At 37.3% G+C, this 23,040-nt stretch overlaps 3 protein-coding genes across 5 annotated transcripts; 1 reads left to right on the plus strand and 2 right to left on the minus strand.

Moving 5' to 3' along the window:
- Window positions 1-3,885: 3,885 nt before the first annotated feature.
- LOC120149725 (U-box domain-containing protein 51-like) lies at window positions 3,886-7,413 on the plus strand. Its single transcript, XM_039162445.1, has 8 exons — window positions 3,886-4,087; window positions 4,175-4,287; window positions 4,364-4,485; window positions 5,223-5,492; window positions 5,583-5,847; window positions 5,917-6,018; window positions 6,096-6,524; window positions 6,615-7,413. The coding sequence occupies exons 1-8, from the start codon at window positions 3,886-3,888 to the stop codon at window positions 7,380-7,382; spliced, it is 2,271 nt and encodes a 756-aa protein (XP_039018376.1). The 3' UTR covers window positions 7,383-7,413.
- A 1,269-nt stretch (window positions 7,414-8,682) lies between these two features.
- On the minus strand, window positions 8,683-12,229 carry LOC120149789 (serine/threonine-protein kinase STY13-like). 2 transcript variants are annotated; one of them, XM_039162495.1, is made up of 4 exons: window positions 12,002-12,229; window positions 11,570-11,655; window positions 10,171-11,174; window positions 8,683-9,090 (listed from the first exon to the last, which is right to left on the minus strand). In XM_039162495.1, exons 3-4 carry the CDS (start codon window positions 11,079-11,081, stop codon window positions 8,751-8,753), a joined length of 1,251 nt encoding a protein of 416 aa, XP_039018426.1. In that variant the 5' UTR covers window positions 11,082-11,174; window positions 11,570-11,655; window positions 12,002-12,229; the 3' UTR covers window positions 8,683-8,750. The 2 variants fall into 2 exon arrangements, with proteins under 2 accessions (XP_039018426.1, XP_039018425.1); XM_039162494.1 differs by having other exon boundaries at window positions 11,528-11,655; window positions 12,002-12,228.
- A 272-nt stretch (window positions 12,230-12,501) lies between these two features.
- Window positions 12,502-21,551, minus strand: LOC120149788 (DDB1- and CUL4-associated factor homolog 1-like). Of its 2 annotated transcripts, none has more exons than XM_039162493.1 (14): window positions 21,181-21,551; window positions 20,631-20,709; window positions 20,358-20,474; window positions 20,094-20,272; window positions 19,153-19,966; window positions 18,941-19,038; window positions 18,403-18,826; window positions 17,682-18,284; window positions 17,394-17,576; window positions 16,646-17,200; window positions 16,322-16,432; window positions 15,490-15,608; window positions 13,731-15,348; window positions 12,502-13,403 (listed from the first exon to the last, which is right to left on the minus strand). In XM_039162493.1, exons 1-14 carry the CDS (start codon window positions 21,480-21,482, stop codon window positions 12,735-12,737), a joined length of 5,871 nt encoding a protein of 1,956 aa, XP_039018424.1. In that variant the 5' UTR covers window positions 21,483-21,551; the 3' UTR covers window positions 12,502-12,734. The 2 variants fall into 2 exon arrangements, with proteins under 2 accessions (XP_039018424.1, XP_039018423.1); XM_039162492.1 differs by having other exon boundaries at window positions 20,631-20,715.
- Window positions 21,552-23,040: the final 1,489 nt, after the last annotated feature.

Here is a 23,040-nt window from a genome sequence, read left to right on the forward strand (position 1 = left end):
AAAATGTGTTATTAGGTAGGCCCCGTGGCCCCGAACTTTCTTGGATAGGCTCTCAGGCCCTAAGATGTTCCATTAGGTTAACTTTTTATGTGATGGTAAAATACGAGTTTAAAAAGCTCTACTACAATATGGTTTATGGGATTTACTGAACTATCATTTGATTAGTGTACCTATTATGATTTTATCGTACTGTTGGAATACACTAGACATCCTATTCGATCTCCTGAAAATGTGATACTATGAATGCTTCCTATGAACTGAGATATTCATGGCTTCTATTAGTTGAACTACCAGTGGAACTTTAGATTATTCCGAAAATCGGTATACGTTTGATTAAATAAGAAATGATATGGTTTTCCTTTTATCGGCATGTCTTTCAGCATCATCTGGTAGTTCTGTTTTACTGAGCTTTTCGAAGCTCACTCTATTACTCACTATTGGAGGTTAAAAGAATTGTACCAATACAACTATCAACATCAGTAAGGGAGTTCTTTCGGCGTTGCTTGCAGAGTATGGTACATGTGATTAGGGGGCATGTAGATTGTATTTTGTTTTATATCTGAGTATGATAAACATGTTTTATTTCTGAATAATAATAAATCATTTTATGATTTGACATGTTTTAAGAAAAGTTTAAAAAGTTTCGCTATTTTTACCCGGTGGCCCTAATGTGACACTCTACATCGGATCGGGTTATCCGCATTGGTCTGAGGGGGTTACATCTTCCACATAACTCATTATCACATTTCCATAAGATCACACATAGTCACGTAGTTCATTTCCATATAGTTCACATATACATATACCCATATAGCTATTATCATTTCTCCTGTAATCACATAGATCACATCTCATAACATACATTCATACAATCCCATAACTTATTTCACATGTACATGTAATCATATAGTTTCTCTTCACATAGTTCATGTCACTTTTCATATCATTCATTTATCACATATAATATGGCTGGTGGTATTCTTTTTCACCTAATCACATCTACCTCTTCTCATATATCTTATACATGATCTCTATCATATAGACATTCATTCACTTATCTCATAGTTATGCATCATATTACATAATTTAACTTGTATCATATTATCCTGTGTACTTATATCATAAACACTTAACATGTATCATATAATCATGTATTCACATATATCATTAACATATGCAACAATCAATAATACACATGTATCATGTCAAACATATGCTCATATTAATGAATTCATGCTTTCTACTATAGGAAATAGACTTGTCGCAAGTCTCATTTCCATTAAATATAATACACTATCTAATATGCACTCACCTTGGCTTCACTAAGTTCCAATCCCCTTTTATGATATCCTTTCTTCCGATCGAATCTTAACTTGATGGTCATCTCAGAACTTATTCGTGCTCGATATCTACATATTTATACATTGATACATATCAGTATCTAATTGATGTATTCTAATCTATCATTTCTTAGACCAAAAGGAAGGTCTAATTCTATTTCCCCTTGAAGTGCATCGGTACATTCTACAGTGCATCGATGCATCCCATAACATGTGCATCGATGCACTATCCATGCATCGGTACACAAATTACATTCGATGTTTTCATTTTAAGGGGGTGCATCGATGCACTAATTGCATCCGATGTTTGTTTATTTGAGAGTGCATCGATACACATTGAAGATGCATCGATGCACACAACCCAAAAATTTCATTTTGAGCACGAAAATGTCTTACTTTGTCCTCAAATTCTACTTATTAACCTCTCCTTATACCTTAAAACTTATCTATACATACTGAGCCTCATTAATATTCATTTATCTCATCTTTAACCTCAATATCCTCTTTTCTTTATGAAATTCAAGAATCATGCTCAATTTTCAACATGTTCTAAATCTATTTCTAACACTTCATATCTTTTAATTCCACTAATAATAAGTCAAATTCAACTTCAAAGTCTATTAACTCCTTTTATTTCAATAATTCACTTAAAACTCCTTTTACTTAATCTCTCATAACTCATCATCCTTTATTTTTAAGATAATTTAAGCTTTCCTTAAGCTTAATTATCATCCAATAATCATAAACCAACTTTAATTTCAACAAATAATCAACTAACCACAAAACTCACCTTTGCTATGGTGACTCACGGCTGAAGAAAAAGAGAACTCTGGAATTTTGTTTTGCCTTCTTTTCTCTTCCACGTGGGCTTCCTTATCTTATAAAGGAAAAAAAATCTTTCATGTCAAATGACCATTTTGCCCTTTACTTCATCTAATAATTACTAACAAAGATGCATAAAATATCTTCAAGTAAGTCATTGAACTATTAAATTATCCCACTTTAATCGCCAATTTCTGAAATTTTTCAATCTAGTCACTAACCCGGTATTGAGGATGTTACATTTTTATATTAATCCTACTTATATTCCAAAAGTGAACAAATTCGAAAAATATGAAATTTACGCATTTGACTTCATTTACAAGAATTGTAAAATAAATTTGAGTTTATTACAAAGAATTGTAAAAATTGCGAGACACTCTTCGGATCACAAGTTTGAGATCTATATGTTGATTACAAAATTGAGATGTCGTTATAAAGTTCCCTTACTGATCGTAGAGTCATGATGCCTTTACTACTCTTGTAAACGTGGAGATGCTTTTACTCATACGAGCGTCGATGTACTTTTTTTTAATAACAATGTTGAAATACTCGGCTCATAAATTGTATAAAACTAACATAAATGATATTACCTTAGAAAGACAACTTTAGAGCCTTCCCTCGACTATAATAGGGACAATTGTAGACAATTAATTTTACGTCAGGTTTCTCTTCGTATATAATTGTTCACATTAAAGGAACTTAATTAATTCTTAACTCATCGAGAAGAAGACTCTTAAATACTTTCAAAAGCTCTTGGTAAATGCTTAATACTAAGATGGTAAAAGATCCAAAAGTTGTGGCTTTTCGCTCAAATAAATAGGAATGATCTACTCATCACTTTGAAAAATAAACAGCCTCAAATCACAGCATAATGTAGCATTCTCTCGCCTAAGGGAGGAGAAATTTTATACCCATAATAAATAGACATTAACTAGACCCATTGGAAATCCATCAGTCCCCATTAAGAGACACCCTATACATGGGGTTATAGCTCCAAGGGTAAGGCGCTAATTTCTTGCCCATCTCATCTAACAAACAGAGACATTCTTCTATTCTTCACGACTCTCTTCTCTACAGCACTAGAACACTCATATACTCTCAAAACTTTCATTATATTCGACCTTTATATTATTATTATTATTATTATTTATGACTATTCATCTAAATTAAAAAAAATGAACCGTTATCAACGTACATCAATAAACCTATCTACCTATATGAGAGGAAAACTTAAAGCCAATCAACTAAAAGTCTTTAATTTGAATTTGTAGCTGAGACTAGATGAGACGTTGACAGAATATGAACAAAAGAGGTCAAACACCTTACAATCCGCAAAACAAGGCCGCTCTTTCATACTCCATGGTACAATTCAAAGTCTATTTTTAACAAATTAATTAACCCAAAATAAGACAACCGATGGGGGGGGGGGGAAATGTGCAATTGAGGTGGAAAATCGTTCCCTTTCTTCTCAACTCGGAATATGTTAATGTCATCGTTGGTGTTCCTTGGCTTCCTTTTGCAGAAACAAATTAAAAATATATATATTTTTACCCAAAAAAAGGAATAATTAAACCAGCAACTTCATTGACAAGCAAGGGTATAGCTAGGGTTTAAATCTGCTCTCTTCACAAATTGAAAAAAAAGTATAATTTGGCAGAAAAAACAATTACTACGGACGTACATATATTCGATCTTGTGGTGCAACAGCTCGTGGAGATTCGGTATGTGGACGGAAGATAATAATTGTAATGGGGAAAGGCGAGAATCAAGAAATACAAAAGCAGGGTTAGTGGCAGTGGCCATTGACAAGGACAAAAAGAACTCCCACCATGCCCTTAAATGGGCAGTTGACAATCTCTTGCAGAGAGGCCAAACCATTGTTCTCATCCATGTAAAAGCCAGACGCTACAACTCGACTCCGCCTCGTACGTTTTGGAAAACGTTACGATACGATCCTTACATTACTGTAAGTAGTACGTGCTACTAATTTGTTTGATTGTGGTACGTAACAGGGTTGAACCAGTTTCCTGACAGCAATGGTGATTTACCATTTGTGTGTAAAGATCCTGATCCTCAGACCAGGGAAGTTTTCCTTCCCTTCCGGTGCTTCTGTACTCGCAGGGATGTAAGTTTAATTCCCAGGCTCATTACTTGCATTAATAGGTTTGATTTCTAATTATGTTATGTATTATTAACTTTAGATACAATGCAAGGATGTTGTTCTTGAAGAAACAGACGTAGCTAAAGCATTGATTGAATATACCACACATGCTGTCATCGAGGTTCTGGTAATCGGTGCCTCAACGAGATTAGGTTTTCTCAAGTATGTATCTATTTGAACAATCGGATATAATGTTTAATTAAATAATCATTTTAGCTTATATTTGTTTGGGTAAACTGCATGTTTAATATTCAACTATCACTTTTATTCGGTCTTAGTTATCTAACTATTTTTTATTTCAAAATCATACATGATGTTGTGTTTTGGTTACATTTTAGTCATCCATCGTTAATTTTTTAGCGGCGATGATGATATGTTATCATAAGATAATGACATGTCATCATTTAATAAAATTAAAAAATGTTCGTCAATAGTTCTATTAATTTTTTAATTGTGGGTGACCAAAATGAAATAAAACATAACATTAGGTATAATTTTAAAAAAATAATAGCTGGATGACTAAAGTGAAACAAAAGTGATAGTTGAGATATTAAATCCGTAGTTTATTCTATTTTTTTGAAGTATTATGGTCTCTAATTTTTCATTTTACGGCAAAAATGTTCTAACATTTGACTAAATGGTCATTTTAACTCTTATTCTTCTTTTTAGAGCATTTTAACCCAAAACATTTCATTTTAAGACAAAAATACTCTTATTTTGAAGCGTTAAATGATTTTCATTCATGAGGAATTTTTTACTTTAAAATAAAACGTTGAGGTTAAAATTATTAAATAAAAATAGAATAAAAAACGATTTAATTAAATGATTTTATCATTATACCTAAAAAATTAATAAAATGTATATGGAAGTTTCATACTCTTAATTTCAACTTGTATCAGTAGATTTAAAGCACCGGATATCACAGGAAGCGTATCAAAAAATGCACCAGACTTTTGTAGTGTTTACGTGATATCCAATAACAAAATTTCATCCATGCGATCGGCTTCTCGTCCAGCTCCGCCTATTTCCCCATTGCGCAATCAAATTCGTAACCAATCCAACATAAAACCAGCTCCTCCCCCTCCTCCGGAGTCGCAAATCGTGCCGGCAACCGAGAAGGCGCGACCCAAACAGCCGCCTAAATCCACTAATTACACGGATTGCATCAGGTAACTAGCTTACATTGTTGGTTTTTCTCCATTATGTATTAATAAAAGAGTTATCTATGTAGTTGGAGCTATTATCTTGGATGAATGCAGGTCACCTTTTGGCCGGAAAGGCCTAAACAAACCATTTCCGGCGCTCCCTTCTCCTGCGCTGGACATGGATATTACCTTTGTGGTCTCCGGCAGACCGAGCACCGGTACGGCTCCGAGACTGTCCAACCTCTCAGACAACGAAAGAAATCATAGCTTAGAGTCGGTGGTGCCGTATGGACAGAACTCGATGGATATGAGCTGTCCACATGATTTCTCATCATCTTCGCAGGACAGTGACAGACATTCAGACTTATCGGCATCGATGGTAAGTAATAAAGATGTCAAAGTAATGACATATACAGGAGTTGTTTACTTTTTCGGGTGAAACTTGCAGGATGATGTTGAAGCTGAAATGAGGAGGCTAAAGCTTGAGCTCAAGCAAACAATGGAAATGTATAGTACTGCCTGCAAAGAAGCACTCACAGCAAAAACAAGGGTTAGATTGTTAACTAAAATCTGCTTAAATATTTGACTAGAGTTAGAATTTTGTGCCTAACAATTACATGACAACAGGCAAGAGAACTCCAGCTGTGGAAAATGGAAGAAGAACGGAGATTTGAAGAGGCACGGCTTGCCGAGGAAGCTGCGTTAACGATAGCCGAACAGGAGAAAGCTAAGTCGAAAGCAGCGATGGAAGCGGCCGAAGCGGCTCGGAGAATTGCGGAACTTGAATCACAGAAAAGAGTGAAAGCAGAGATGAAAGCGCTCAAGGAACAAGCGGAAAAGACCAAGGCACTTGATGCACTAGCGCAAACAGATTTCAGGTACAGGAAGTACACAATAGAGGAAATCGAAACCGCCACCGAATTCTTCTCGGAAGCTCTCAAGATCGGAGAAGGAGGTTACGGCCCCGTGTATAAAGCTCATCTTGACCATACTCCGGTTGCGATCAAGATTTTGCGCCCCGATGCGGCTCATGGAAGGTCACAGTTTCAGAGAGAGGTATGTCAATATGCGTACGTACTTATGTACGTGTGTGATGTGATCACATTCACAAGAGCATTGATTTGAACAATTAAACTATAATTACAGGTAGAGGTTTTAAGCTGCATACGGCATCCCAACATGGTCCTCCTATTGGGAGCCTGTCCCGAGTATGGTTGTCTCGTGTACGAGTTCATGTCGAACGGGAGCTTAGAGGATCGTCTCTTCCGGAGAGGAAACACTCCGACCCTGTCATGGCAGCTTCGCTTCCGAATCGCGGCCGAAGTCGGAACAGCCTTGTTGTTCCTCCACCAGACTAAACCCGAACCCATAGTCCACCGTGATCTAAAACCAGCCAACATCTTACTTGACCGCAACTACGTTAGCAAGATCAGCGATGTCGGGTTAGCCAGGCTAGTTCCTCCGTCGGTGGCCGACAACGTAACACAATATTGGATGACCTCCGCCGCAGGAACTTTCTGCTACATAGATCCAGAATACCAACAGACAGGGATGTTAGGAGTAAAGTCCGATGTATATTCCCTAGGTATCATGCTTCTGCAAATAATAACCGCGAAATCACCGATGGGATTGGCTCACCACGTGCAACGCTCTATTGGCGTAGGGAGCTTTGCTCAAGTGCTGGACCCGACTGTTCAAGATTGGCCTGTGGAAGAGACCTTGAGCTTCGCAAAGATTGCACTTAACTGTGCAGAACTAAGGAGGAAAGATAGACCGGATCTCGGCAAAGTGGTGTTGCCGGAACTCAACCGGTTGCGAGAACTTGCTGAAGAAACCATGCACTCAACTATGGAAGATGGGAGTCCTGGAGATTCCCCCAACTGTTCCCAAGTTTCACTACAATTGGTAAGTTGATTAAATTACAAGTTTTACGTTGAAATTATGTAAGACTTGAAATTTAACACTTATTTTGTTTTTTTTTGTATGTCAGGAGGATTCAAGTTTTTCTACTTTTGCAGATTCCGATGATGTCTCAAAAAGTGAGAATTTATAGGTTTTTCCATTTGAATGTGATGATATTCATTTGCGATTAAGGTCAAAATTAATTATTTACAATTCATTAATACAAAAAAAAATTATCCGTTAAACTTTACTTTTTTTTAAATAATTTTTTAATCTTTAATTAAATTAAATTAAATAAAAAAATTAAGATTATTAACATGGATGTAGTTAAGATCAAATATTAGGGAAAAAATATTTTATATTAAAAACAATAGCCTATTAAGTATTTAAATTTAAAAGTAGCGAACCAACATGGGTTAATTCAAGTGGTAACCAGCTTGATATCACTTAAGTAAAATCTCGAGTTCGAGTCTTTGTGCATGCAAAAAATCCCTGGTGGGAGACTCACCCACTAAAACTAGGTGTGCGACTCGGATCGAGCCATATTAGTCAAGAAAAAACCTTAAAAACCGGGAGGGCAATAAAAAAAAAGTTTTTAAAAGTTAAGAGGATTAAAGGGCTTATTTAACTAATATTTAAACTAAAAACAACTAAAATACTGTTATACCAACAAATTTGAAAAGGACGAGTTTCGCTGTATAAATTCTATAAAGTCTGTTCCACATGGATGTACCGAAAGGAGTTGTCAGGAGGTCGTTCTTGATAAGTATAAATTCTTAATATTTATTAAGCATATATTTATAATTTTTTTATTAACGATTTATTCCTGTTCTCTCAAATTTTATAATTTTGTCCATTAACATTAAATTAGATCACTACCCCTGTTACTTCATATGATAAACTGAGGACCTCCTTTTCTAAGCTTTTCACGACAAGTTTCAAATTCAAATGTATAAAATTTTGAAAATCGAAAAATTCAAACTAATTTTTAAAATTTCTAATCTACAGGTGTGTTATTAATTAATTATTTAAATAATAATTAAATGATAAATTAAAAATTATTTATAGAGAAAAATAAATCATCACTAATATATTAAATAATAAATTTTAAAATAATATTTAAAAAGGTGTTAAGATTTCTCAAGAATTCTACTTTTACGCACAAGGCTCAGTTATTTGAGGTTAGAGAATGCAAAACATAAACCATTCCACGAATTATGTATCGATCTGTTTTAAATGGATGACTTTTTTTTTTTTTTTTTAGAAAATGTGAATCCATGTACGATACACTAAAATACTGATACATACACTAATATTCTTAAAATTTACTGCTCCTCTTTATTCTTTTCATTTATCATTTCTCCACTCTTCTATTTTGGATCAGTCAATTGTCATAGGTCGAGTCATGCAACATCTGAAGCGGGCCTTACGAACAGTTGTCATTATCTCAGTTTCGGCATTCTCGAGCATCTTTACTATTTCGGTGAAGGGAGGACGGACTTCTGGGTTAGTGTCCCAGCATCGGGTCATGATCTCACTCAGCACAGGGAGACAATCATTTGGAATAACCGGCCTAACACCCTTGTTAACCACTGCAAATGCTGCTTGCACGGCGGTCATGTTCTGGAAAGGAAGCAAGCCAGTGATTAGCTCCCAAAGCACAACTCCAAAACTATACACGTCTACTTTTTGTGTGTAGGGCCTATGTTGTATCATCTCTCTGCATGGGCAAAGACAAACACACAAGTGTTACTAACAAAAAGCAAAAATCAATAAATACTTGGCAGATGACAATTTGGATATGAAGTCAACTGGTTAAATAATGAATAGAAGTTTCATATCAAAGATAATTCAGTCAAAACTAATGATGAATAAAGTCAAAACCAATGCACAGTCGAATACTACGACATGGTGAAGGTTGTTAAGGTAGACATCATGTCCTGCAAAGAATGGCAGTGGACGAAAACAAGCCATGCACAATCTCTATGCTGCTCGAAAACACAACATTAGCTTTTCCTATTATAACACTATCACGTGCAAATTTTAAATGGTTCAAACTTTAATAGGAACAGCCTGTACAAACTAATTTAGGACATAAATGAATGAATTCTACATAAGCACCAAGTCACCAACATATCAACTTAATAAGAACAGCATTCTACAAACTAATTCTCTTTAAGCTGCAAGACATCTAGATGACATAAGTTCACACCTACTTTAGAGACGGAAATAAGCCTCAAAAGTCCAATCTTCTGGGGTGATACACGTACAATCTACTCAAACTTTCTTCTGGATAAACAAAAAATATTAAGATCTTGAATAATCTAAACCTTGCATCCCGGGCAAATATATTGAACTCAAAAAAGTCTAAATCGAACAGTCTTGAAGTCAATGCCTTCACATTTATCAAACAAAAGCATCAGTTAAAAGGAAGCTGCTAGTTCATATTCAAAATTCAGATAAAGATTTAAAAGGTGCTTTATATTTAGTCAACATCTTTTAAAAGGGATTAAAAGAAAACATAAGTTAAAGCTCAGAAGATGAAAGCATAAGATAGCAGAACATTACACGGAAGGACTTACTCCTCAACACATTTTAAACAGCAGAATACAAAAGATAATATACAAATGTATACATTAATGCACAATCTTAAGGGTTTTATGTATAAAAAAACCAGAGAGTTCGTGCCAACTAGAAAGAATCATCCAACAAAGATGGAAAGGTCACCAAATAAAAAAGGCTGCAAATGATATATTGTAAAAGGGAATATATTGTAACATGAAAGGATATTAAGACTTACGGAGCCATCCACCGGTATGTCCCAGTCTCCGGTGTCATGCCCTCAGTCTGCACCTCAATTCTTGCAACACCAAAATCTGCAATCTTTATGGATTTATCGGCAGCTATTAGAAGGTTATCTGACTTCAAGTCCCTATGAATAAACCCAAGCCCATGAACATAGGCCATTCCTCTTGCAACATCCAAAGCCTGTTTAACTGCCAATTTCAATGGCACAGCACGATTCTGTCTCCTTGTTAGAAACTGTCGAACTGATCCCCCCTTTGCATACTCTGTCACAATGCACCAAACCATAGGCTTACGACATGCCCCAATAAATCGCACAATATTCTGATGCTTCAGCGTTGCAAGCATCATAAGTTCCTGCTGAAACTGCTGCTCCATAACTTGTGCCTTCTCTGGACTATTCTCTGGCCTTTCCAATATCTTAATTGCAACATTATCACCATTATATGTACCTCTGTACAATTTCCCAAAAGCTCCTTGAGCAAAAGCCATACCCATATTTAATTTTCTTAAATCAATAGTCCAGTCATCATAATTTTGCAATCTCTCAGTTGGGTACTTATTATCCATCAATGTCTGTGCTAATGCATCATCATTAAGTGCATGGCCAACCTTACCGGGATGGAACACACTCTGCCCCACAGAGACAGAGTAATTGTGGCGGTTCACAGGCTTCAGACCAGGATGGCTTAAAATATGTGTTAGAGAATCATTAGAGCCCACACTACTATTTTCAACTGACATGGAAACAGACCCACCGGCGTTACTTGTTTGTATACTGTCAATAGACATGTTAGTGCCCTCACCGAGTTTTTGGTAAAAACCTTCATAGTAATTGTTGCCATTGTTGTTGGTTCCTCCTATAAGCCCAGTAAATTTAGGCCCCTCGCCCATTTCCCCGATCATGATGGAACCCCAAAAGCTAAAAGCGGGACAAGCAGCTCCACTGCACCAAAGTCTTGATATTCATTCCATGCTGCAATCACTTCAGAAAACGCCCTAAAAGAAACATAAATGAAAGGTTAAGAGCTACGACCTGACATCAGCTGCTAAAGATTATAGTGGAGCATTGCTTGGGTAAGACATGACTAATGCTTTTTTTTTTTGAGTAAATGAATTCATAGAAATTAAATTGTGCTAAATGAAGAGTACAGGGTGGGTATAATTCGGGAAACAAGTCCATAAATCATCAGATATTCATGCCCTTTTTCTTTTCTTCCCCCCCCCCCCCCCGTTAGCTAGTTCGGAAAACAAGTCCATAAATCATCATACTAGCTAGTTTTTGTTTCCAGTTTTGCAATGATTGTTCATAAGTACAGTTTTAAAAGAAACAAACGAAGAATAAGCCGAACCTTAATTTGGTTAAGAAAATGAAAAGGAAAAAAAAAGAAAACCTTCCAGCAGCCGGTGAACCCTAGAAATGCAACTATTCGGGATCCCCGGTTGCTTAGTCAGAATCGGAGTCCGCAAGCCAAATTATCTGTTCAAGAAACAGTCAACCCCTCAAAGCACTGCTGAAAACCAAGATTGAAATGCAGAAGCTCAAAGCACTCACTTTAATAAAAATAGCGAAGCAGAACAAATACAAATTTTCGACCAACCAAATAGAAAATCAATTTTTCCCCATTTCGTTTCAAGTTCCCCGTCCTTCCCAATAAAAAAATCCATTTTATAAAGAAAATAAACAATTAAAAGAATAATAGATCCCATCATAAATCAACTAACTTGAGGCATAGATCGAAAACACGCTAAAAATTTGCAGACAAACATTAAAAATTTAGCAAGAAAACCGATCGAGAAAGGGCGAAAGCACATTAAACGGATACCTGAAATATATAGGTAACAAAGAGAGTAGACCAAATTTGAAACAAAAAAAAACCGATCGAGATGCTTAATCTGATAAAATTCACCGAATACCCTCGGAAGAAGACCAAAAGAAGAATGAGCAAAAAATAGGGTAATCAGAAAGAAAAAGAAGGGCTAAGGATGAAGAGACAAGCAAAAAATAACAAGATGAGAGAAAGATAGGAAGACGAAGAAGGGAGGAGCGGTCTACGCTTCTCTCTTTTTCTTTCAAAGGCTCGTTTTTTCACCCGCCATTGTACATCTCCACTCGTGTCGGTAAATTTATTTTTTAGACTCGCCCCCTATTATTTTAGCCTCTAAACAAAGGAAAGGAATGTTTAACCTATTTTCCTTCATAGTACGCTTTTTATATAAAAGCATAAAAAACCTCTAAATATAAAATTCTAGAACTTGGTTGTCTGTTAAATAAAAACATGATTTTGATACATTAATCAAAATTTGATTTAAATGAATAAAGACGAGATTAACTTGACTCGAATTTAGATAAAGGAAAACATCTCTCTTTGAATATGTTTTTCCCCAACACTATCCCGTGTTTAACCCAATTTCAGAGGGAAGCCGAGGGAAACAAAGAACCCCACATCAGCTTCTCAATTCCTCTTTACAAGTCTCAAGTACCATATTGGCATCGTAGAAAATGTAGTATACTAACTCATCCTAAATAGAGCTACAATTTGCCTATCTCACATCAAATTAGAAACCAAAATCCTCCTCTTCACCGCTGCTAAAAGATTCAACCAACTGGCTGTCATCGTCATCCTCGCCTTCCGTCACAATCTCCAATATCCCACCTACACCATCATCCATGATAAAATCCCCATCGTCGTCATCATCATCATCAAGACCACTCACACTATCATCATCACTGCTCATTTCATCAGCATCACTCTCACCCTCCCTATTGATATCTGGCCCAAGTATTGGGTCTATATCAATATCATCCTCGTCGTCCTCCTCCTCATCGCTTTCTGCGTCATCAGGATCAGAATCGTCGTCAGTTGGCTTTCGACGACCAATTTCATATACTCTGGCCGATGAAAACACCTCTTCTTGGTCATCCATTGTAATCAGCCCAACAAAGGAATCTGTTGGTTCCGTTGCAAAGTCGAGAACGCATCGATCCACTGGAATAGTTGCAATATCAGCGTAGTTAATGGCATCCAATGTACGGAAAGCAGCAAATAGAGGATGCTTCACCCTACGGGTGTTAACTGCTGACATCACGTCTTCAAGATTTCTCCTCAGGATTGCATAAATTACATCCCCACGTGCATTGAAGGTTATCGCTGTTTGATCTAAAGAAGGTATGCTTCGAAGTAGCCTGAACTTCCTCAAATCCCAAACCTCGGAATTTATTATAACCTGTTGAAAGTTAATTATATTAACCAAAGCTTAAAAGCAAATATCCTTAAGACAGCTTCAACCATGCACACAAGACTAACACGACATTTTGCATCGCAAAACAACAAAAAGAATACAAACATCTAAAGCGGTTTCAGTGAAGAGTGTTTCCAATCGCACTGTTCTCATTCAAACAGACCATCCTAGTGAAACCATCTATAAAGAATTTAAATGCCTGAAGGAAATTCTTAACAAAATAGTGTGTTTAATGAGCTGGCACCAAATTAAAACACAACACAAATAGAATACCGAAATAAGTAGACCTGCGATAGGGTCAGAGTTCAATACCTCATTCCTAGCAGGATGAAAACCACCACCACCATAATCGGTAAACTGATCAAAGCGATGAACAGGACCTGGAACCCGCCGATCCCATAAAACGCCATTCCAAAGCAGCATAGTATCAGATGGACTAAAATGGATAGGAGAATATACATGACCACGACCTGTAGAATTAGCTGAGGCATCAGAAAGTTTCAATTCCAACTGATAGGTCTGGATATCATAAAGGAGAATTTCTCGCTGGGTGGAATCAGAAGATAGGGCAGCAAAAACGCTCCCAGAATTACTGAACCTAGCACCCTTGCACCCTTCAAAAGAATGCATCGCCCCACCAGAGAAAGAAAAGGCATCCCACAACCGCACATCCTGAGAGCTTGATGATAGAACCATTTGGGTCTCACCAGAAAAATATGACTGAACAAGTGTTACAGGAAACTGGTGCCCTGAGCAGCTGTCCAGCACATTATTGCTGTTAGAATCAAAGATTTTTAGCTCCCCAGCATGGCTACCAGCTGCAATATGGGAAGAGTCCCCCAAAAAACAGACACATGTCAACAAACTGCCAACATCATCCCTGCAAGTTCTCCATGGCCTGAATCTACTGTAAACGAACTGGCGATCTCTACAATTTCCATGGACTCCGCCATAAGCACTCCTGAACTCACGTGTACCAAGTCGGGAAGTGATGTTCGTTGGAGCATCAAGGCTTCGCTTCGGCATAGGACAAACATGTGGATGCAAAAGAGAAAGTGGTGGAAGAGTTGTTATAGGAGCAGGGCACTGACGATGCTGGTGCTTTAGATACTGAACAACTATACTGTCGAGACTTAAACGTTCCGAGTTGCTGGGTTGGGGATCATTTAGAAGTCCAACTTGGGAGGAAGGTGTCATCTGTCCCACATTAGAACTACCACATAGGTTTTCATCTGACAGATCAATTAAGCTGCTTGGTGTTGCTCGAACATTCTGATCCCTTAGGTTAGAAGTTGGTGTCAATACAGGAGCATCTGTAAGCAGAAAGTTCCTTCGAGTAGTATTGGGTGTCAGACAAATAGGGGATCTTGGCCCATGATCACCAGTGTTTAATCGCTTCCCGGATAACGTCAAACCAGTATCCTTCAACTCAGATATTTTTCTTTTCATCGGCAACACTAGAGGAGTCCTATAATTCGATTCTGAATCAAGATAACTTTTTATCATAGATTCAGTCCGAGTTTCTGAAACACTTGGCAGAGAAGGACATGGCTTTGAGCTACTGTGTGCTTTCCTGACAGATGGTGGTTGGGAATCTTGAGAAAGGAAGTGGTTTATTGATTGCAACGCAAAAGTGGGAGAGAAAAAAAGCGATTTCTTCTTTAAAGATGAAGTTGAATCACACTTCAACTTAATATCCTCATCCTGGACAGAAATCTTGGATCTGCTGGAGAAGAATCCACCAGGGGTACGACCTGAGGGCCACTGGAGTTGTATTGACGGAGCATCTTGCATGGAGGCTTGGTGTGCAAGAGAGGAAGGGGCAGCCAAGGATGGCAAAGGAGTCAATTGAGCTTCTTTCAGAAGTGAAGCTGCAGTTTCAGCCAGACCAGATGCCTGCAGATGTTCATGTATGAGCAGCAAAAGCTCCCTGCAGTTTGGTTAGCATTCGAGTACAGTAGAATGAATGAACAGCATTAGTATGAGTCTAAACAGATGAAGTAATGGAATTCTACTAGGACTGTACGAGAAAATTAGATGATAAATCCATAAATATCATAGGAACAATTACCTGGAATGGTAAGTTATAGGAGTGGCAGCAGCAATAGCAGCTCTCTCTATACGTCTTAATGTTGGTGTAGCAGCATCTGTAGCTGCCAATGTACTTGCACGCCCAGAATTTGTTACAATCTAACAAAGCATAGATAAAACCTGAGAATTAGTCTCCAAAAATTCCAAGTAAAAGAGAAAAAACCAAAAAAGTTATTTTCATATGTGGGACACTAGCCTTAAAGTTATACAGGTTTGAGAGAGAGAGAATAAAATATATATAATATAACCGTCTATAATAATGCCTTTAGTCCAGTTAAACTGGTATCAATTAAATAAAGAAACATATATGCTCACCAATTATCATAAAACAAAAGATCCTACAATTGATGGCAAGTTAATATGAAATCAGTTCTAATATGTAGCATATGATGTTAAATTCTGCAACTAAAGAAAATAAATTATGTTTGAACAGTGGCTCAGCATTTTTGTCCATAAACCATATATTTTGAGTGTTGTTGTAAGAAATGTTAATTTTCAAGTGTTTAAGATATGGACAAATTGCAATGTCATTGGATATTTGAGGAGTCATCACAAGGTGAATACTCATACATCCAAAAAAATAATGCATCAAATCCAAGGTCAATAAAAAATAAGCTTTAATCGACCATAAAAGAAAACCAGGTTGTAGGACAACTGTGCAAAAATCAGGCCAGGAAATGATAATAACAGCTTTAAAAATATGCTATTCTAATATTTAGGCGAGAGATGTGACGCTGCAGTAGAAGAAAATACCCTTTAACAAAATGCTGCATGATTGGATCCAGTCTCTAGTAGCAGGTAAGGATACTTACAGCAATCAGCTCAATTGCCACCTGTGCAAGTTCGGATTGCCATCTTCCTTGTTCAGTTCCGTGTGTCAGGCCACCTGAATCTCGTATCAGTTCAGACAGCTTCTTGCCCACCTAGAACAATGATGAGTTGAAACTAGTAGCATTAACCAACGAGTCTACCACCATAACAAATTGATCATAACATCATCTTTTCCAAGAAAAGTAATTAGAAAGAGATTAAAGCAGTGAACTTTTGAATGCAGAGAAATATGACATAGTAAAAGAGTACAAGCAAAACTACAAAGAATATAGTAATCAAATAGGATTTGGCAAAATCATGTTTACCTGAAGCTTAGTCAATATATGTGCAATTGTCTCATCTCTAGCTAAACCAAGCAAGACTCGGCATGCAAGGGCCCGAAGACAATCCAAAGCAGCAGGAGGTGAATATATACGGGGTTGGAGGAGATGCAGTAAAACCTTTATGCCATTACTGGCACGGACAACCTCTCTTGCTTGACGATATCCTTGTTCTAATTGTGCAGCAAGGCCAGCACATCCTGCCCCAGCACCTAAGGATATTCTCCGATCTCCAACCAAACCAGATGAAGCAGCAGAAACAGGTGTTTGAGCTATACTGCTGGTGGATTGGCTGCCTGCTGCAGTGCCCCTATCAACCAAACTAGACTCTGCACTTCGCTCCCTTGTCTCACTCTGATTAGGAAGAAAAACAGATCGATCCAAAATATTGCGCTCTGCACTTCTTGTTTCCACACTGGGACCATTTGTGGTTTGACCAGGAGCCAACTGCTGACCTTGAGATGGTAAGGGTGGTTTGTTGCTGATTGAAGGAGGAGGGCAAACAAGGTTAATTAACACATTAAGAGCCGGCTGTATAATCTGTGCAAGTACACAGTAAAAAGGATGTGATATTAGTAGCTAAACCAGTAAAATACAAATGAAAATCTGCTTTCAGTGCCCAAAATTAGCCCCTGCACTTTCAAAGCCATAAACACAATATCACAACAGGCATTATTCGCTAGCATAAGAATAATAATAAGAACAAAATTACAATATCACAACACATGCGCACCTCAGGGTCCACAAGACTACTGGCACTATTTGCTGCATCCAAAATAACTGCTATGCCAGCACGATTATTGCTCAGAGTGGCATTGACAATCATCTTGCGGCTGATAGGCACCAAAGTAACAACGTGCAGAACACCTAATGCATACTGTAGCAAGTCGTGTAGATACCGCTCAACAGGTGGGGCCTAAAAAGATAACAAGAGGAATAAATAACCGAAATATGAGGCAGAAAATGACAAAATCAAAGGGCAAGGGCAGACAGGGGACTGAGGTAGAAGTACAAAGGATACCTGGCACAATTCCAACATGGTAATATGTCCATTAGAGCTTAAGAATTTCTCAACAGCAGGCCAACGAGTCCTCACAAAAGCAGGACCCAGCTTCCGGTCCTTCTGCAACTGCAAAAACACAGCATCCATGGCCTCATTGCTAATGTCAAGTGGCTTGTATGCAGCTCTGGTGCTTGGAATACTCCGTGCTCCATTCCGGTTACTTTTATTTGGACGTATTGAATCCACAAGCAAAAGAAGATGAGCTCTGAAGTATTGCCGCAAAGCAACACATGCATGATAGGCTATCTGCTTTTCTGAAGAAGTCAGAACCTCTGATGGTGATCTCTCATTACGAAATGATGCTGTTCCAGACAAGCCTAATGTGCCTGAATTTGCCCCAGATCTTACTGAGGCAGCATCATGTAGAAGGCCCAATAATTTCTGCAAACCATCTTGAGCATCAAAAGCATCAAGCACTGCTCTGAAGACGAATGCAGCAGCAAAAAATAGTGCAGCATTTTTTCTAACTTGATCCTGGGGGCATTCTAGAAGTTGGATAGCTAGCTCAACCACCTGGTGGACAACATCAAAAGGAAGTGCACAGACACGTTCCATTATTCCCTAGAGGAACATGAAGGGAAGAACATATTAGTGGTCCCTCACATGGCATCTAAATATAAGAAATGAGACGAGTGTACAGGATGTCATAAATTGCAAAATTTAAGTTTACATGTATTACCTGTAGAGAACCTATAGTAAATAGGCAAGAAGAAAGACCAAAACAATTTTGAGGAACTCTTGGAACAGCAAGCAGTTTTTGCATGCCACCCCGATCAACAAATAAAGCAGCAAACTTCCGATGGGCTGCTAAAGCGCAAATTAGCTTCATCACATCAGGCAAGAGAGAAGTAGCCTTAGATGCTTCTTCGATCTTGGAACTTCGTTGCAACAGGGCTAGACAGACATCTACACCCTTTTCATGCAGTACAGGCCCAAGGACTTCAACATATTCACCTAAAGTCTCAAGGCACTGAATACAGTATCTTTCTTTCAACTGGGCAAGCAGCTCGTCATTGGGAATAAAATACTCCTCAACATCATCATTTACTTCTTTTTCTGCAACACTTTTATTTATTGGATCAGAACTTGTGGAAGTCGAGTCTCTGTGAACAACAAATAAGGTCCTTACCAACTGAACTAAATAATGAAAACACAAATATAACAACAGAATTGCATGTATTATGACTCCAAGAAGTCTGTCAACGAGAAATACCCACCTTGAAGCTTCAACGGCATTAGCAGCATCAACAACAGTAGCTGCTGCTTTGGAAGCAGCCAATAATGCAGCTCCTTCATTGTTAGTAGTTTTGAACTCCTGACGATAGAAAGCAGGTAATTGATGACAGATCTCTAAAGCAAAGCCAAAAATAATTTGCTTTGAGGGGAAAGGGAAAAATGAAACAGCAGAATCATGAGATCAGCCTTGTACCTCTAAAGCAGCGCATTTGACAACTTCAGCTGCAGCTTCACCAGCTGCTTTGATGGCTTCAACAGGTGCATTGGCTGCCATAGCTTCAGCTTCAGCAGCTCTAACCGCTTTTTTGACCAAATCAGAAAAATCTTTACTTCCAACTCTGCATCCTTGAAAGCATTCATCATTATCCTCTCTTTCCACTACCAGATTATCAGCATTGGTCTTTCCCATGCCCTTCTTTGCTTCCGGCACCCTTCTCACATCTAAATGCTTAGATGAACTTCTGTCTCTCATACTATGTGCCAGTCCATAACGACTTTCAGAGCCTAGTGAAGCTAATAATTGTTCATTCTCCATAATCCCCTCAGAAGTCCTTACCTTACCCTTTGACCTTGCAGAACCAAGGTTTATCTTGCGCCTGGAGGATTCATCTCTCCCATTTTCATCAACTTCACCATGTCTCAATTTCCCATCACTAATATCTTGAATATGCCATATTTCCTCACTATCAGCATCAACACTATGCATGTAAACCCCCTCACCCACCCCGTCAGGCAGTTTTTGATCCTGTTCAGGACAATGGACATCTAAAGGTTTCTCATCAATTAGTTTGGGACCATCAATATGAGTTGTCTCTAAAACCTGCCGAATCCTCCCTCGACCATCATCTCTACTTCTGAAAGAAGCACCAGATAGGCTCTTACTGTCAGACAAATGTAAGGCATCATTTTGACATGCAGTAATCTCCCCAAGAAAGCGCACACGAAGATAGCGCATAAGCTTAGCAGACAATCCAGAAGTCAGGACATCTTCTACCACTTGACCACCACTGCAACATCCAATAAAGCTAATAATGATCGGTAGGGGAAAGGAACATGAATAAAAGATGAAATACAACACCATCCAAATAAGAACAGGAAAAAAAGAGTAACAAAAACATTGAGATAAGACCAGACCTCGCCAAACACACTGCAAGAAGTCCAGTGGAATAGGTTTTTAAAATTTCAGCATCTGAGGCTTCATTTCTAGTCAAGTCATGTTTGCAATTCTGATCTTCAATAGAAGATCTAGGAGTCTCATTCATTACCTGAGCTTTGATGTTCTCCAAAACCGGTTCTTCAAAAACATGAGGATACTGTGACCCATTTACAGATCAGTCAGAAAACATTTGATAAAATTGAGAGAAATTAAATACATTTGACAAATATAGGAAATCTCACAATCCAAGTAACAGAACAGCTTAGAAGAAGTCTAGCAGCAGCTGCCTGGACAGAGGTTGAATATCTACTCTCAGAAAGAAACTTTGATGATATCAAATCGAAAAACTCATCATTCTCCTGAGAGAAAAGGGAAATGCTCCAAGTAAGAACTTTTTCAAAAGAATAACAATGTTCTCAAAAGTCATATCATAATACAATTATTGTTATTAGTACAATAACAAACTTATATTGCAGCAAAAACAAAAACGATTCTAGTAAAGAAAAGTCAATTACCCTGATTAAGTTCCCTAACTGTCCAACATTATGAGAGGCACGACCATTGCTGGAAGAAGGACTGTTTTCTTCAAGGCATCTAAAACTGAATATAAAGAGAATTGAAAAAAAAATGTACACTACGCAATAATCAAAGATGAATACCCAAATGAAGATAAATCCTTCATAGTACTAGATGTCTAGATGCTTAATACATCATCCACACATCTACATGTGAACCACCCCAGCTTAATATATCAATTTATGCACTTTGTTATGGTTCATTTTAGAAACATGATTAAATCTTCGAAACAGGACTGGAATTTTTCAGTTAGCACAGTTAAAGCCAACATTTCTCCTCCACCTCTAAACCATATGCTTTATAAGAATTTGCAAGAAATTGATTCCGTAACCTAGCATTGGACCTAATGACCGGCATATATAAAAGTATACTATTATACTAAATTAAACTGCCAGAATTTGCTTAGCATGGCTGTTTAGTAAAAGTAAATTTAGGAAGTAAAAAAGAACCATTTAGTAAAACAAATAAAGAAAGAAAGTGGGGACGTACAGAGACTCCTGCGTTTCGAGAAGGGAGGCGAGAGCATGGAGCACTGTAGGATTAGGGTTATCAGGAGAAGAAGTGATCTTCTCCATGAGAACCTGCGCTTTTGCCATCAATTCATCGTCTTCCTTCCGCCCTTCTTCTTCCTCCTCCTCCTCGTCTTCTTCCGCTTCTTCTCCTTCTTGGTGTCGCAGCTCATCTCTTTCTGCAGGTTGCTGCCCTTCCGTTTGATTCTGATTATCATTTTGATTGGGATTGGAATTAGAATTGAGATTGGGCGGCTGCGCTTGGCTCGACATATCATCCATGCCCGAGCAGCAAGAAAAAGAAACCAATATACGCTACACTACCAATGAAATACTTTTTTTTTGCTTTTATAAGTAGCAGAGGAGGGAGATGGAGAAAAGGGCAAAGGGATCCGAAGTTTCCCGATTATACCCAACCCCCAACTCACTTCTATTCGGGTCTGGATCCAATTCTTTTCTATATTTCATACTCCGTGCAGGTTTTGCTTTAAATTGTTTTTTTTAATTTAAAATCATAACAATTTAGGGTAAAGTATACACATGATCACCGTCTATAGATTATTATTTTGTTGAGTTATTAGATTATTAAAAGTTACAAAACAGTCTACTAATTATAGAGAGTTGCATTGTTTAGTATCCAACTATGAAAAGGTACAAATAATTCGCATATATTTATTATATTTTAAACTCTTTCTTTTTTGTTAAAAAATAAATGACAATGTGAGTTTTACGTTAACCCGTAATGGGTTTGTGATAAACGTGCTAATGATCTTGTAATTACGTATACAGTCTCATCTCCACCCGCCCCACATCATTGTTTGTATTTAAATGTTATATAAGGATTTTATTTTCAGAATCTTTTAAACTTATGTTGAAGTTATATTTTAATTTATTAAGTAAAGGACTATGATGATTTATTATATTTAAAAATACTGACAATTAGAATAATTTCACATATGTACTGGAGTTCAAAAGAGATATTTATTTTTTCATAAAAAATTGATTTATATTTATTTAATTAATACTTATAAATATATTATATGAAGTAGATCACAAAATAAGTATAATAAATATTACGTGGATATCGAGATTTTAATCTTGCAAGTCGCAAAACAAAAAACTCTTGACGACATAGTTACGAGAATAATATCATACACTGTCCATTCAATTGACATTCCTAATTTCATAGTTCTAGTCTCTTCCCATTTTAACTTTTTGCAAGTGTGTGTGAGATAATTTTGTTGTGCAACAGTCTAATTCAAAGTTAATTTAAGATAGTTTTTAATCTAAAAAGTTGTATAAATTTATAACATTTTCGATTGTAACCGAAAAGTTATATCGTAGGAGGTTTAGGACTTACAATCGAAAATGTTGGTTGCAACAAAAATAATATTCAATCTAACTTAAAAAATTGTGCTCTCGATAAAATTTTCAATTGCAATCAATTTCTATCATTTTCTTAATCTTATATTAAGCAGCTGGATTTTAGAATTTCCTGTATGAGCTCGGAATGCACTCCAGAAGCTGCACGTTGGAATGGCAGGAGAAAGTATGGTTGAGTGCAGGAGTTGAAGATGGGCAACAGAACAGGTGATGATTGATGCTTTATAGAAGAATTTTTTATTCGGATTCAATCATTATAGTCTTGAAAAGAAGAGCAGATTAACCAATTAACCTTGGATGGACCTTCTTTAGGTAGGTGAGCTTGCAAACGGCTAAAGGCCAACATAAATGTTTGAAATATAGATAGAAATGAGGGAGCTATGCTACAATCAGATTCTGATCAACAACATTCCCATAAATCAAAACAAGATATGCTATGATTCTACTAACAGATCCC

Source organism: Hibiscus syriacus, unplaced genomic scaffold (assembly GCF_006381635.1).
Source record: "Hibiscus syriacus cultivar Baekdansim isolate YM2019G1 unplaced genomic scaffold, ASM638163v2 tig00111008_pilon, whole genome shotgun sequence".
Classification (NCBI taxonomy): domain Eukaryota; kingdom Viridiplantae; phylum Streptophyta; class Magnoliopsida; order Malvales; family Malvaceae; genus Hibiscus; species Hibiscus syriacus.